General features: G+C 48.8%; 4 protein-coding genes across 4 annotated transcripts; 3 read left to right on the top strand and 1 right to left on the bottom strand.

Moving 5' to 3' along the window:
• Positions 1 to 403: 403 nt before the first annotated feature.
• On the top strand, positions 404 to 1,354 carry FIESC28_00692 (uncharacterized protein; the record flags this gene model as incomplete). The annotated part of the gene is made up of 1 exon (XM_031154843.1): positions 404 to 1,354. The coding sequence occupies one exon, from the start codon at positions 404 to 406 to the stop codon at positions 1,352 to 1,354; it is 951 nt and encodes a 316-aa protein (XP_031021097.1).
• Positions 1,355 to 1,907: 553 nt separating this feature from the next.
• On the top strand, positions 1,908 to 2,927 carry FIESC28_00691 (uncharacterized protein; the record flags this gene model as incomplete). The annotated part of the gene is made up of 2 exons (XM_031154842.1): positions 1,908 to 2,345; positions 2,427 to 2,927. The coding sequence occupies 2 exons, from the start codon at positions 1,908 to 1,910 to the stop codon at positions 2,925 to 2,927; spliced, it is 939 nt and encodes a 312-aa protein (XP_031021096.1).
• A 156-nt stretch (positions 2,928 to 3,083) lies between these two features.
• On the bottom strand, positions 3,084 to 3,932 carry FIESC28_00690 (uncharacterized protein; the record flags this gene model as incomplete). Its single annotated transcript, XM_031154841.1, has 4 exons — positions 3,084 to 3,458; positions 3,543 to 3,600; positions 3,672 to 3,707; positions 3,757 to 3,932. The coding sequence occupies 4 exons, from the start codon at positions 3,930 to 3,932 to the stop codon at positions 3,084 to 3,086; spliced, it is 645 nt and encodes a 214-aa protein (XP_031021095.1).
• A 3,125-nt stretch (positions 3,933 to 7,057) lies between these two features.
• On the top strand, positions 7,058 to 8,908 carry FIESC28_00689 (uncharacterized protein; the record flags this gene model as incomplete). The annotated part of the gene is made up of 1 exon (XM_031154840.1): positions 7,058 to 8,908. One exon carries the CDS (start codon positions 7,058 to 7,060, stop codon positions 8,906 to 8,908), a length of 1,851 nt encoding a protein of 616 aa, XP_031021094.1.
• Between the last annotated feature and the right edge of the window lie 6,854 nt (positions 8,909 to 15,762).

The following is a 15,762-nucleotide window of genomic DNA, read 5'->3' as shown; positions in this document are numbered from 1 at the left end:
CTGAGCTCATCACAGGCAGCATATGCTCGGGTTCGGACGATGTCCTTGCACATTACTAAGGACGCCTTAGGTTGGGGCCCTGCGGGCGGTCGCCCGGACATAGCATGTAGACCCCCATACTACACAACTCTCTCCTCCTCTTAAGAATTTGAATGTCCTCGCTCGTTCCTTCATTGTCGTGTTCGTCATCTAGTTGTCCTGAATCTTCCAGTGCTTTGAAATCCTGTTCCATACTCAAATCAGCAGAATATCTGCGTCATCAACTATACCTTATACCTAGCCTTCTCACTTTACCTTTGACTCTTTACTAGATATAACTGGGATACGCTCGTCGCCTATCCCAGCTTTCAACAAGTCCACACATAACAAAAACGCCTCGAATCATCTTCCCCGCGTCTTCAACATGCCTGCCTTCATCTCTGAAACCTCCTCGCAGGTGTCTCTCACCGACATGAAGCTTGAATGCGAGTCAGGCTACGTCTCTGGACAAAACTCAGAATACTCATCCCCATCATCGTCAACCACTCTCCCACGGGTCACTCTGACAAAGCCCCATGTCGACCACCTCAACAACGTGCTTGAGGACATGCACCCCATGGACATTCTCCGATTCTGCAAGGTCATGTTCCCTAACCTGTATCAATCGACTGCCTTTGGGTTGACCGGACTTGCCACCATGGACATGCTCTCCAAGATTCAGAAGGAGCAGCCTAACACCCCTACTGTCGACCTTATCTTCCTGGATACCTTGTACCACTTCAAGGAGACACACGATCTTGTCGACCGAGTCAAGGCCCGATACCCCAATGTGCCTGTTCACATCTTCAAGCCTGATGGTGTCAACACTGCCGAAGAATTTGAGGACATGTACGGCAAGGAAATGTGGAACACCGCCAGTGAGATGTACGACTGGATCGTCAAGGTCGAGCCTCTCCAGCGAGCGTACGATGAGCTCAAGGTCGCTGCAGTTCTTAACGGTCGCCGACGATCTCAAGGTGCCGCTCGTGGTTCCATCCCCATCATCGAGATTGATGATGAGCGTGGTGTTGTCAAGATCAACCCCTTGGCCACTTGGTCTTTCAAGCAGGTCGACAACTACATCAAGGAGAACAACGTCCCTTACAATGCTCTCCTCGACCAAGGCTACAAGTCTGTCGGTGACTGGCACTCTACCGTCCCCGTCAAGGAGGGCGAGGACGAGCGCGCCGGCCGATGGAAGGGCCAGGACAAGACCGAGTGTGGTATTCACAACAAGCAATCTCGATACTCCGAGTTTGTTGCCATGATGGAGCGCAAGCAACAAGAGGAAAAGCTTGCTGCTGCCCTTGAGAAAGTGGCTCTGCCTACCGTCTGAACGCACTCGCAACCAGACAAAACATTATCTTTGATGACTTAATGATTGAAGCATTATGCATGGCGTTTTAGGGAATAAATTGGTTCAGTATTCGATCTTGCTGAATTCAAAGGGAATGGGATTATCGAAAATCATCGAATGGCGTTGGGTAAAATATGGGAAACCTGGTACAACGGAGGAATACAAGCACACAAATGAGATGATAGAATCTGCGGTGGACTGCAGACAGAACAAGAAATAAAATGAATTAATCAACATCGGGGCTGCATCTCAGAGTGAGATTTGTGATATGAGATATGGATGTGAGAATGAAGTTGGCGTTGACGACAATTAGATCACGAGGTACAAGCCGCTGATGATAAGCTACTAACTTGAACCTACCCCGCGTCCGTAATCTTGGTTTTCGTGCTAACAATTTCTCTCATCCCCACCACTATTTTCTGATATCCTTCTAGCAAAGCCCCTCCACTTACCCTTTACCTGCCTGTCCATCGTGACCTATCTCAGCCTCGCGTGTAAACTAACAAATAAAAAGTCTTGCCTCACATCCACGATGCAAGAACTCGCCTCTTGTCCACCCGCTTTCATTGAGCGGAAGAAAAAGATTCTCGACCAACTCGCGATTCCTGATACAGAATACACTGATGCTTCGCCCAAAGGTTCAGTAGATGAGGGCATCCGTGATCTTATCGATGAAATCAACCAGCAGTCTGGATTCGTCACTACTAGCAGCTGTGCAGGGCGTGTTAGCGTATTCCTTGAGGGTCGAAGAGTTGCTGATGCCGAGAATGAAGATGAGCGAGTAGCAGGCGTTGGGGGGAAGGGTGCTGGAGGAGCTTGGTTATTTGTTTCCCACGACCCTGTACCTGATAAAAGTAACGGGGTCACAGATTGGAGCAGTCTGTTTGGACTTGAGGATTCTGCAACGAGTCATGATGGAGCGGCGGCAGCCAAAGAAAGAAGACTTATTCATTTCAAGTTTGAGGCAATGGTAAGCAGAGCCATGCCTTTCCGTATTGGAGGAGAGGCAATGTTAGAATACAAGTGCAAGTCATGCTGAGACATTATGTAGATTCTTCACGTCCTTACGGCATCAGCAGAGCACGCTCAAATACTTCTGCGATGTGGTCTACAAGCAGGCTTCCGGGAGTCGGGTGCTCTTAACATTGTCCCCAGCGGTAAAGATGTCACTACTCCAATGGTTGCTATACGGACAATGGGCCTTGCCTTTGAATCTCTTGTTGGACAGCAAGTTGACGGCCATCGCAAACGAATAGTCTCCCCTGAATATCTTCAGACACTTGTGGAAATTGCGAATGAGCGCTTCGCCGAGAATAAAAAGCGCATTGAACGTTTCCAGAACGCTTTTCGGGACGCTATATCCGCACCCGTGCCGCGCCGAAACCCAGAGGGACAGGAATGGGAGGATGCCGCAGCAAGACGAGAAAGAAAACGTGCTGAGGGCCTGCGGAAGAAGGCTGAGCTGAAAGCCAAGCAAGAAGCGGACACAAGCAAAGGAAAAGATGTCAGTGAAAGAGAAGAGGAAGAACAGGGACTGGTCCTCGAGATATAAGTTGCTGTACACTTTGATTCCTCAACATAGCTTTTGCCGCTCCTAATGTCGTAATGTACACTTGCGTTCCTGTCTGGGCATGCCAGAGCCCGCCGTCTCTATTTCTCTATAGAATCGTTCCCCATTCTCATTACAAATCCCCGCAGCATTCTGTCTCTACGAGACAACCTTCTCAACCCAGCTCTTCTCTAGCTTTTTAACCTCAGCCTTGAAGTTTTCCACCTCCTGCCAGCAGTCGAGCGGCCGTCGGTCGTGCTCCCGTAGACATCGAATAACCTCATTGCGCGCACCGTCGACGCTCTCAGGGAGATCGCGGACTTGCTTACGAGCCTCGAGCTTTTGACGCATCGCCTCGATCTCCTTGCTAACAGTGTACTGGCTTGTGCTGTTTTCGTCCTTAAACTCGGCGTTAGAGAGTTTCTCGTGGGCGAGCTTGAGGGCTTCGGCCTCTTTCTGCTGAAGCTTCTTGAGCTCCTCGGCCACGCGGGCCTGGATCTGGAGCTCGATTATCTTGGATCGAGAGGCATCGGTCTACTCAGAAAGAACACAAGACTGTTAGTTTCATTGGATTCCTGAGAAGCCTGCTAGTGAATTATTGATATGAAATGAGTGTACCTCGTTGCTAGACTGTAGTGAATCGACAAGGTCTTGTGAGATGCCGTTGGGCGCTGAGCTGTTTATTGGCAAGTTGTCAGTTACTGATTGAGATTTATTGAAATGGCTCGCAAGTTGGTAATGACATACGCCTTCCACACATGTGAGGAGATTGGTTTCGACTCGCTGGAACCCATTGTGTTGACCGCAATGGCTGTGCACCGATATTCAATACCCAGTTCGTGATAGCCTTCCTGGAAATTTCCGGCGTTGTTCGGGAGCCTCACGGGAACGGGCATTCTTTTCTGCCTCAGGTTTCAAAGCCCAGTGACGAAAGTGTGGCACAGAACGTGGCGCATGCTGTGGCGTATTGCCGACCACCAAATTTGTGTATGGAGTATCATCAAGCATGATTTCTACATAGAAGTTACGGATACGCATCGGCCAACTTGACACAACATCAATCAATGTCACGTCCGTGCTGGCGTGATCGCGACTCGAGAAGAGCAAGAACATGGCATAATCGGCAATCTCGTTACCATTCTTGTGGGGGTTTTTCGGTCAGCTCCGCGCCTTCACAGATCTAGATGATCTTGGAACGAATGTACAACTGCGTATCTAAAGAAGGGATGAATGCCCAGAGGCAAACGCCCGCTGTCAATGACAAACAACATGTCACGTAACCCTGTCGACGATTTCACAGCAAGCTTATCATTGCATGATGGGTGAAAGGAAGGATTAAAAGCAAGCATCAGGTTCAGGACGATCGCCTGAATGGGACCCAGGATTGCCCTTTCCAGAATCAAGATAGCGCCCGTCTGTGGGTCGTGTCTAGTTTCCCAAGCTTCCCAAGGCAGTGGAAGCGAGCTCTTAGGGACTGAATCATTTCACCTGTGACGCCAAGAGGCTCGTCTCATGATATACTATCTCTCTTGGGTCACAAAGCCGGAGGGAGTGCAGGTGCCAAGAGCCCTTCTTATGGGATGTACCCCGGGGACAGAGTGGGCAACGGCCATTTTTCCATTGTCATGTCGGACGGTGACCCGGGCCGCAGGTGCAGTTTGTATCAGATTGACGTCGAAACGGAATTCCATCAACCACAGGACGTGAAATATAAGATTGCGGGCCGCTTTAACAGGGTGCATGTAAATTCTTGCCCTGCTCTGAGGCGTAATCTGACCATGCTTAAGCGACCAGCAAAAATTTCAAGTCAGTATAAGAGTCTTCTCGTCAACATGGAAGTAAGCATCGTGAGCGCAGTGATTATTCATCTTACACACTCGCCGTAACCTAGACTGAGCCCCTCTAAGTTTGCCGTATTGCCGGTGAATTGTTTCAGGCAGCCCATTCTTGTCAGCCAGTATAATCAAGAGTTGCGTCAGAAGACGAAGACGGAACTGGAACAAAAAATGTTTATATGCAAACATAAAACAGGAAACGTTCACACAAGGAAACAAGTAATGGGTAGTACGTAGGTAGTACGTAGTATGTTGTAGATGGTGAACCAGTGGTGGTGATGCCTTCGGCTCGTGACACAAGCCCGAACGGGTTGTCATTCCATTCCCTACCGGATACCTCTAGAAGATCTTGCGGGGCATTGAGTGGCTATCAAGCGCTGCAACGGCCCCAAAACCCGTATTCTTGCTCTAGGTCTGGCCGTTGACAGCCACTCACCCCTGACCAACTCAGCTGGAGTTCTTGGAGTTATCATTCCAAAAGGGGTCTGGGATTTGTCCGAGCCAGGGCCAAGCAGTGGCTGGTTTCAGAAGCATGGGCGGCATAACCAGGGTTGGAGTGCAAGCAACCACTAAATCGTGTTCTTTTTCCCGCCAGCGGCCAACTCTGAGATCTGGCAGCGACATCTCTCACCCAATTGGTTGTATCTTGAACAGCCACGCCGTTACCCCTGCCGAGGGCTTTTTTAAGGTCGAATGGTAGACTAACATTCGTTCCTCAGGGCTATGTACGGTACATACAGCAGATGCTCACGAAAGAGGTGATTGCACGCAATAGAACGTCCTATTTTAGAGAGATGTTCTCTGTGAAGGCACACCCGTAGCGTGATGTGCGATCCAAACAGATCTATAATGCGGAATCAAATCTCAACCTTCTCGGTTCCACGGATATTGCGGGAGTAGGTAGAGAAGAGCGATTACAGGGGTGTCCATCATCTGGACTTTTCGGATAATCTTGGTAGCCACTCACAGCCTTGATAACTTGACTCGTTGCATCTCGTTGGACGAAGCAAGGGGACGGGAGGCTGTAGGTAAGGGGTTCCCTGCACATGGATACAGACGCACTATTCATCCTACATACAGGGAGGCATCCTGGCCCAATGAACCCGTAGCAGGTAAATCCTTTCAGCGCCAGGACGGACAGGTTTGTTTGCTGAGAAGGGAAGAGGAGAGGAGAGGGCGGAGCGTGGCGGCTCATTTACATATTATCACGACGCCTGCTCCCAGGCCTGCTTTCATTCCTCCTCTTCATACCGTTTACGGTGGTTCAGTTCCTTGCCTGCTTCTGCTTCTTCTATTTTCGTCTTTTTCTGAGACTTTTTATACATTCTTCACACAGGCTGGCCATTCCCTTTCCCTACCAAGGTACCTACGTAACCTCTACATTCGCTTGATCTACTGCACTGCTTGCCAGCTGCTCGTTTCGTTTCGCCCTCGCGTGTTTCTCTGCAACAGGTCTTAGAACGCCTTGAAACATTCATAAACAGCCATTTTCCTCGTCATTGTTGTCTCTGGTAGATCAGATCCTTTGTCTTGTGTCTTGCAACAAGCGCCTCGACTGTTACATTGCCGCTCACAGTACAACACTGCACGCGCCAAAAAAAACGTCGATCCTCTGGCCCTGCCTTCCTTGTCGCTACTACCAAGCGCCCTTGCCTCCCGTCGACTTCATCTCATCGATCCGACTTTACTTTTACTTACTCGCGGCAATTGACGTCGACCCGTTCTTTACCGCAGATCCAAATCCCATCCGCCAAAAAAACAAAATTGGGATCTTACCTACCATCAGCTGGCTCTGGTTTCTTTCAGTTGCAGCCTGTTCAGAACATCACTTCGTGGACGAGGTGAACAGCGCTTACAGACACTGTCTTGGCACCGGTCAATAAGTCGCCCTTGTTCTGCCCGGACTCTTTTGTCCCTTATTGTTCTTTCGCCTTTGGCCTTTGTGTTGTGTCATTGTGTTGAACACAACAAGGTCACTACTCACAAGCCGGCTCGCCGATCACGATTTATTAACACAACCATCACGTCAACACCTGATTACGATCATGTTCTGACACCAAAAGACGAACACAAGGACGAACAGCATACGGATTACTTTCTTTAAAATACACCACCACCGACCTCTGCGTGCTTGTTTGGGATTCTTGACCATTTTCGCAATCGCCTTGTCTCATCATTCATTCACAGCAAACAACGACTATTCACTCTTTCTTTTCCATCTAAGAACTTCCATATAAAGGAGCCTCACATCTGGTCATTTTCTTTTTCGTTCTCTTCTGGAGAGCTAATAAAGACAAAATGGATTTCACACGGCGCCGGATCGCCGACATCAACTCGTACATACCTACATCAGTACTCAAATCTCGTGCCGAAGCGTCCCACGAAGATGCCGAAGCCAACTATCACTCAAATCTCGACGGTGTCAACCAACCTATGAACCTGCTATTTAAGGATGTGCTATGGTGGACCCTGGGTATCATGGCGCTCATCGTTCTGTGGATTAGAATCGTCGAGATCCTATGGGCAAGACTCCGCCATATGTCGGCCATGAATATGCCTGGCCACAAGCAACAGTACTGGAAGATTTCTCAGTGGTCATGGATGCCCGGCGTGAAGAAGCACATCACCTATGCCCCCTTGTGGAACAAGCGTCACAACCGAGAGTTCAAGCTTTCTTCTGCTATCAGCATGGGCACCCTCCCCTCCCGACTTCACCTCACTATTCTTTTCATCTATCTGGGCAGTAACTTTGTCTACATGTTCTTTCTCAACTGGGCCAATGAAAACAAGCTTGCCTTTTGTGCAGAGCTACGAGGTCGCTCAGGCACGCTGGCCCTTGTCAGCATGGTGCCCTTAATCATCTTTGCTGGACGCAACAACCCTCTTATCGGATGGCTCAAGATCAGCTTCGACACATACAACCTCCTCCATCGCTGGATGGGCCGCATCGTGGTTCTCGAGTCTATCATCCACACTATCGCCTGGCTCGTCGTCGCCGTGGACGATCTAGGCTGGGATGGTGTTGGTCACCAAATCTCATCCATCCCCTTTTACAGCTCGGGAACTGTTGGTACGGTGGCTATGATCTTCCTTGCCCTGCTTTCCCTTTCTCCTGTACGTCATGCCTTTTACGAAACCTTTCTGAATGTCCACATTGTCCTGGCTTTTGTGGCCTTCGTTGCTGTCTGGGTTCACTGCGCCTCGTCTGCACTTCCTGGAGGTCTTCCTCAGCTTTCATGGATCATTGGTATCATGGGTCTCTGGTTTTTTGACCGCCTCTCTCGAATGTTCCGTCTTCTATCTGTCAACTGGTCGAGCAAGGGCTGGACCGAGGCAGTGTGCGAGGCCATGCCTGGCAACGTCACTCGAGTTACTCTTCACTTGCCACGATACATGGACATCGAGCCTGGTACCCATGCATACCTGCGCATCTGGGGTGTTTGCGCTTGGGAGAGCCACCCCTTTTCAATCTGCTGGATCAACCATGTTCGCGACAACAGTCTGCCCATCGCGGAGAAGGAGGGCTCCAACGCAGTCGACAAGTCGGCCATGACTACAACTGTCTCTTTCTTGATCGCAGCCCAGACAGGATTTACCAAGAAGCTCTTCGACCGTGCTTCTCATTATCCTGGAGGCCTTCGCGCCAAGGCTGCCATGGAAGGCCCCTATGCCGGACACCATAGCCTCGACTCTTATGGCCACGCAGTTCTCTTTGCTGGATCAACTGGAATTACTCACCAAATCTCTTACATCCGTCACCTTCTGGAAGGCAACAACCAGGGCACGACTGCCACTCGGCGGGTAACCCTTGTTTGGATCATCCGTGAATACGAGTCTCTCGAATGGGTACGACCGTACATGGATACGATCCTCCGCATTCCCAATCGAAAAGATGTCCTTCGCATCCAGATCTTCGTCACCCGTCCTCAGAACCCACGCGATATTGTCAGTGCTAGCGCCACGGTGCGCATGTTCCCTGGACGGCCGAACGTTCCCCTAATCCTGGAAAGAGAGGTTCAAGAGCAGATGGGTGCCATGTGTGTCACAGTATGTGGGCCTGGCGCTCTTGCTGACGACGTTCGTGGTGCTGCCAGAGCGGTGCAGGGTTCGAGCGTGGTTGACTTTGTAGAAGAGAGTTTCACATGGTAGACCATGGCAATGAAACAGAGGCGGAGGGATATAGAGAGGGTTCCGTTCATAAAGTATATATTACAAAGGGGTTTATGTCATGAAGACATGGAGATATCCATGTAAGGAATAATCATAGCGTCCATGCGTTTCTATAGCGATCAAAATACTACCTTGAAATCTCAGAAAGACCTTTCCAAAGTGTGTTGAAACCACTTGCTGTTTATATAAGTAATATAGGACCGATATAAACAGATCTCCAGGTACCTGGTTCCTTAATTGATGAGGATATATGTAGCATTAAATTGATGTGCGGTTCAAGTGGAGGGTGAAACTGTCACTTGTTAGAGGCAGCCGCTATGCACTGCCCCGCACTTCACATCCTTCCAGCCCACCTTAGTATTACAGTACAGTGCCTTCCTACTACCTGGAGGTGGGCCCCTGCAGCTTAATTGAAATACGTACCTTACATCCTTTCAGTCGCGTCTTCTAACCACCAAGACGCGATTTCTCCTACGATTTTGTTTGTCTCACAATCTCAAAATACGCATGCGATAATACCGATATCCACGTCGATAGACCCGGAAACAATTCTCGTCTTCATCTCATTCTCTATACACGTCTTCAGCTCACCGCACAGATGCCTACCCGGAGGCAAGACTCGGGCCAAGAGTCGCAATCACGATCGCCGTCTCCGGCCCCACGAGCTGCACAGTCGCACCAAAACCTTACCGTGAGAGAAAGAGAATCCAGTCGTTCTGTTTCAGGCTCCAAGAGAAAACGGGCAGACACACGAAATGGCGAACCCTCGAACAATCGAAGACGGACAGCTGAACCTGTGGCCAATGGCGATGACGAAGACGAGAGTGACGACGATGAGGATGAGGACGTATATGACCCCGACCAGCCGTTGGAAGAACGTCGTAAAGTTCAACAGGGCTTCAGAGACCTGTTACGCGAAGTGACTGAAAACACGGAAGAGTATCTGCAGGCCGGCTCACGAGGGCTTCACGAAACTATCATTCGCGCAAATCGATTGTCAAAGAAAGTACGACAGACAACTGAAGCAACGATCGACTCCCGTCTACTTGTCAGCACGACTGATCTGTCATATCGGAAAACTTTGAGATTGACGCAAGGTAGCCTTTCACAAGGTGTGGATGTCGATGAGTTTGTGTCAAAATGCATCACATACATGAGGCATGGCCGGGGAATCATGGATGATAATGCGCCAGAGCTTTCGAGTACTCAACGCCACAGAAGGAGAACTACAAGAGGCGACGACAACGGAGATGATGATATTGGCGACGATGGTGACATGATGAACTGGCCGCACCTTGGTCGCTTCGCCTCCCTTCCACATCTTCGCCGACCTGCTCTCCCTGGATTCCTCCTCGGTCCTCTATCGGTTGAGAAGAAAGCTCGCAAAATCGCCAAGCGAAGCGCACCCTTTAGACCAAATGCCCTGACGGAAACACGCCCAGAAGTACTCAACGTTGAAGACTTGGCGCAAAAAGAGAACGACCTCACTGCAATCTGTGGCAAAATCCTCCAACAGTTACAAAGCAGCCAAGCACATCTTCAACAAACCGTATCAGACAGTATTGATGACGATATGGACGATGAAGAGAGGAACAGGATCATGCATCAATATGGTCTCCGTAGTACTGGCGGCATAGACTTGATGCGCTTTGTTGTAAATCCCAAATCTTTCGGCCAAACCATAGAGAACATGTTCTACGTTAGTTTTCTCATACGGGATGGTCGAGTTGAAATCGAATTCGATGAGTTTGATCTTCCAGCACTTGGTAAGTCAGCTTTGGTGCAATTATCACGGTGTGTCGCTAAATGATATTGTAGCCCCGGTCAATAAAGACGAGGCCGAAGACGACGACGAGCCAACACGGCACGGAGCGGCAAAACATCAGGCTATTCTATCTATGGATATGCAGACTTGGCAAGATATCATTGATACCTTTGGCCTTAAGGAACCCATGATTACACACAGAAATGATGTAACAAGTTCAGGACCTGGCGCTAGAGGGTGGTATAGCTGAGGACGAAGAGAGGTGATAACATTACAAGAATACCCTGACTCTTTCGGATCCTTTGTCATGCAATCCTTGAGTTGATGCTCGCCCTTCAAAGCATAGACGCTCGGCGATGGCGATGGTGACCAGTCTCTTGCACAGGTCGAGGACAAACTCTGGTGGCGCTTCTTTGTTCTTGACTGCCATGTCACTGTGGCCAGCACATACAGCATGGCCTTTGGTCTGTTGGTGGCATTTTGTCTTTGTGAGAGTATGCCTGTGCACGATACAAGGTGTGTGGCCTAGGTATATTTTGGTATCTTTGATGGATGAACCAACAAAGAAACGAACCAGAGAGAATATAGACAAAGATATCATCCAACGTCAAGGACGTTCTCCTGTTCTCTTCATAATCCCTCTTTGCCCTCTTGTCTTTGATCTACTTTCCTGTCAATTGTTCAAGCATCTCGATACCTCACAAGCATTTGTGCCCGTCACGAGTGGACTCGTTGATATAATTTCGTTTTTGGACTCGCATCTGCAGCACATTCCAGAACACCTTCATCGACACCCTTTGTCACACGGTTCGCCCCTAACCACTACGACAGGATGGCTAGCTTCGATATCTTTTTGGCAGAAACCAAAACTCACTCACATACAACTATTCAGAGCTGGGAAGAAAAAAAGTCCAGTCTCGTATCGAGCATCGATTCCTTCTATCAATATGATCGCTCGAGCGCTGCCCTTCCAGACAAAGCCTTGAAGATCCTGAACCAGTTTCAGGCACATGCGAAAGAATGCGTTGAAGCAATGTTCAGAACTTGCAATGCTTCACAACAAGAAAACATTGACCAATTCGAGCATGGTATCAAGCAACTAGAAACTGCTGTCGAAAAGGACAAAACCAAGGTCGAAAAAGTGCTCAAGACAGCCACATCACAAATCAAGGACCTGAAAAGTGATCTCCAAGCAGTCAGACATAAGTTCAAACGAGTCGAAGAGCAGGTCGCAACCCGGGTCAAAGAAAGTTCAAACCAGAACAAACCGACTGCCGCGTCTAAAGATACTGGTAGTAACTTGACACCAGGTTTCACACCAGGTAGTGGTGGTCTATCGTTCGAAAGGGTTCAGAACCCGGGAACACAGAAGAAATCTGCGGAAGAGAATTCTCGTACTCCCTGGATAGAGTCGAATCCAAGAGATGCAACTATTGGCAAAGATCCGCCTGTCCCTGGAACCGTCCGCAGTGGTTCATCGAGACTACCAAGAGACAGAAGTTTTGATCCGAACACATGCTTTCGCGTACGACATGATGGCCCGAGGAATCCTGAACCCGAAACACCCTGGCCACAACCAATCGACAGCATACACCCCGTACATCCGGGCTTTATGATGAAAAGTCTACTTGAGACTGGGTTATATCTCGGTCTTGAGCTGGAAAAAGCCTTCGTCGATGATGAAAGCTCAACTGACTGGGAGGACGAGGGTCAAGAGCAGCAGTCGGGTACGATCCATGCTTCTCGCGACAAGTCTAATGCCAGCAAATCATCCCTTGTAGACGCGAAGGACAACCACAGCAGAATCTTTCAAGTCAATCAAGGAACAAAGAATTCTCGTCGGGGAGAGCTGCGAACTCCACAAACTCCACCGTCGCCTGAAGCAAGTAGGCAGCATGAACCAACAGGACTGTTTGATTCTCCCCCAACAGCGCGTATAGTCGACTCGCCACGCCAAAACAGATTCACTACACCGACGAGAACAGACAAATTTGATGTAAGCCTAGTCGGTATGCAAAAGGCTTTGAGTCTCCTTGAGAAGGCACGTCAACGCTGCAGTAAAAACATAGCCTCCTTGAACGACAACAAGCAGAATAGCCAAGATGATGACAAGTACTTGAAACTTATCGACCTTTGTATAACTATGACTGAGCGCTATCGTGACGATCTCGTCAAGGCAGGCCAATGCCTCTTTGAAACGCAAACAGGCGTCTACCCTTCTCCCAGTCCGAGCGCCTGGTCTCACAGATCGCAGGGAACGCAGTCTTCCATGTTTGATAGCCCTCTTCCAGGCAGCAGCATGGCCAGCAGCATGACCAGCTCAATGTTCAGCGAATTCGCCCCGAAGCCTTCTTCTGCCGCATCATCACCGAAGAAGAAACCATTCCAACCAGAATTGCTCCCTGTTGACGGGTCGACGCGTGCCTTACAGGATCATGTGCCTCCTCCATCTTTGGATGCTCAAGGATCCACTGTCCCAAAGTCTGAGCATCGTTCGCATGAACTAGACGGTATGCAAGAGTCTACCGTTCAAGAGTCATCTGTCGAAACCCCTTCCGACAAGAAAGAATCCACCATAGGAGACATTTCGTCCGCAAAGGGAGATAGTTCAGAGAAGGACCAGTCACAAGGCTCGCAAAAGGGCCTTGGTCCCGAAAGCACGATAGCTGGTAACAATACAACACCAAGCAGAAAGGATGAGAACGGTTACGAAGATGAAGATGGGCAGAACGCCAAGAACGAATCCTTGGAACCTGTGCACTCCTCTCTCTCAACGTCAGCACTTAGCCTACCGCAGGGGACTAGCCGGCATGTCTGGCGTTTCTTGCGAGATCACTTTTTAAGTTGGCTTCATCTCACAGCGTTCTTTGGCCAGACGGCGAGATACTCCTGGCGACGATACACTAAACGCAGCGATGCAGGTCCGTTTCCTAGTCCGCCGCAACTCGAGGAATTCTATCGTGTCCTAGTAGATATGGAGTTCATTAGAGCGGTCTACCTAAAGATTTACATTTGGTATGATCAAGCGGCTTTACAGAAGGAGCGGAATATGTGGCTCGACGCCAACGGCCTGGCTAGAAGCCTCATGCTAAGGGGAATTGCTACAAAGTGCTTCAGCGGGGACCAAGGACTGGAATGGCAAGGTATCAGCGGCATTATGGGATTTACAGCTTGGGTTTTAGGTATTACAAGTTTGACGGGAGCGGTGAAGGCCTCGATTGGTTTTGTGGTCAGTTTTGTGTGGAGTTTCCCATTTGTATTGGCGATTTTATTTGAATGTTATAATTGGGGATCATACGTTCTAGACTTACAGCATAGGTATAGTATGGCTAATCGTTGAAGGAGTGAAGGAGTTCATTAGAGGTCTCTTACTACCTAGGTATATATAAGTTGAGGTTCCTTTGGAGTTCAGGAGAGAAGATTATTAATGTGCCTCTCTTTTGTCATTTCATCCGAGTCTAGTGAGTACTGCGATCAAATAGAGGAATGTTTTCCGTTGCCGTTGCCGTTGCCGTTGACGAGGCCGAGGTTGGTAAGCTGTAATACCGGTAGAGCGGGTTCTCGGGGTGCATCAAGTCGCCGAATGGATCAGCTAGGATCAAGAAGAATTGATGGAAAGAAACAGAATCTTTGTACTTGTTATGAGAGGATATTGTATAAGATCAATTGCACAAGTTCCATTGTATCAATAACAAGTGCTACATGTTAGTACCTAGGTAGGTATAATATCCAAGCAACTACTTGTTCAGTTGTCAATATTCACATGATAAGAACCACTTATTAATAAATACAAATACATAGTAAGTATCCACTTTTACCTTTGAAAGTAATTCCAAGACCCTGGAAATCGGGCGAGATTTGTCGGCCGAAACGGATGACATCTAATAATTAAGTAGTAGAAGAAAAATGTTGATGTCATGGCTATTTGTCTTGCTCCAACTTACGACCCTCGGGACCCTTTGGGTATCTAATTACTTACTTACAAATACAATCAATCAATCAATCAATTCCTCGTGATGATACGCTCTTCGGCCCGTATTGGATACTTAAATAACGAACTGCCCAGATTATTCCAGTTGCAACAGAAGCCTTTTACACTTTCATTTTCACGTGCACTCGGATTCAACGTCATACATCCTCCAAGCTTAACCTCATCAACTCCAAGACTCAAGTCTTTAACAACTTCATTTACGCTTCCTATCCAGAGTCGAAACTTCAGTTCACAGCCACAGTCACAGTCACAGTCACAATCGCATCAAACCAACTCTGCAGAAATGTCATCCAAACTCATTCCTTCAGACCCTGATCATGTCATGGTCATTCGCAATGTCACCCCCAACATTGCAACCTTTTCAGTGCCCTTCTCACGATTCGGAAAGGTCAAGATTGGTGGTCGAGGTACTTTAGGTATGTAAACTCGTCTCTGTTCCATCTGTAAAGACACAAGTCAGACTGACATCCATGCCCAACAGTCAAGCTCACTTCTGGAGGTCTCGCCATTTTCTCTCCTGTAGCACTCACAAAAGCCACCCATACCAAAGTCATCGAGATGGGAGGCGATGTTCGCTACATCGTTGCTCTTGACTATGAGCATCACATCTTTATCTCGGAGTGGGCAAAGGAATATCCCTCAGCCAAGATCATCGGCCCAGAGGGTTTGCCTGAGAAGCGCGCTAAGCAAACTGATGACCCTAAGATCGGTAATGAAGAATTCGCCGTTGTTTTCGAGAAGGACACCAAGCGGGAGACCAGGATCGATCCTGAGTTTGACGCTGATTTTGACTACGAATACGTCGACGGCCATGCCAACCTCGAGATCGTCTTCAACTACAAGCCTGAGCGTGTTTTGATCCAGGCTGATTTGCTCTTCAACCTGCCACCCACCGAGCAGTACAGCAAAGTTCCTGAAGCAGAACTTCCTGGAGATGGTGCTGTCGGTAAGCTATTCGCTTGCGTTCAGAACCCACGCGGCGATACCAAGTGGCTGCAACGTTTCAACTGGTATGTGCTCGCCAAGAACCGTGATAGCTTTAACGACAGCATGGCCCGAATTTCTCAGTGGGACTTT

This window comes from Fusarium coffeatum (assembly GCF_003316985.1).
Source record: "Fusarium coffeatum strain FIESC_28 chromosome Unknown BRIP53273_contig_20, whole genome shotgun sequence".
Taxonomy (NCBI): domain Eukaryota; kingdom Fungi; phylum Ascomycota; class Sordariomycetes; order Hypocreales; family Nectriaceae; genus Fusarium; species Fusarium coffeatum.
The sequence above is the reverse complement of the archived record's forward strand: the minus strand, read 5'-3'. Positions and strand labels throughout refer to the sequence as shown.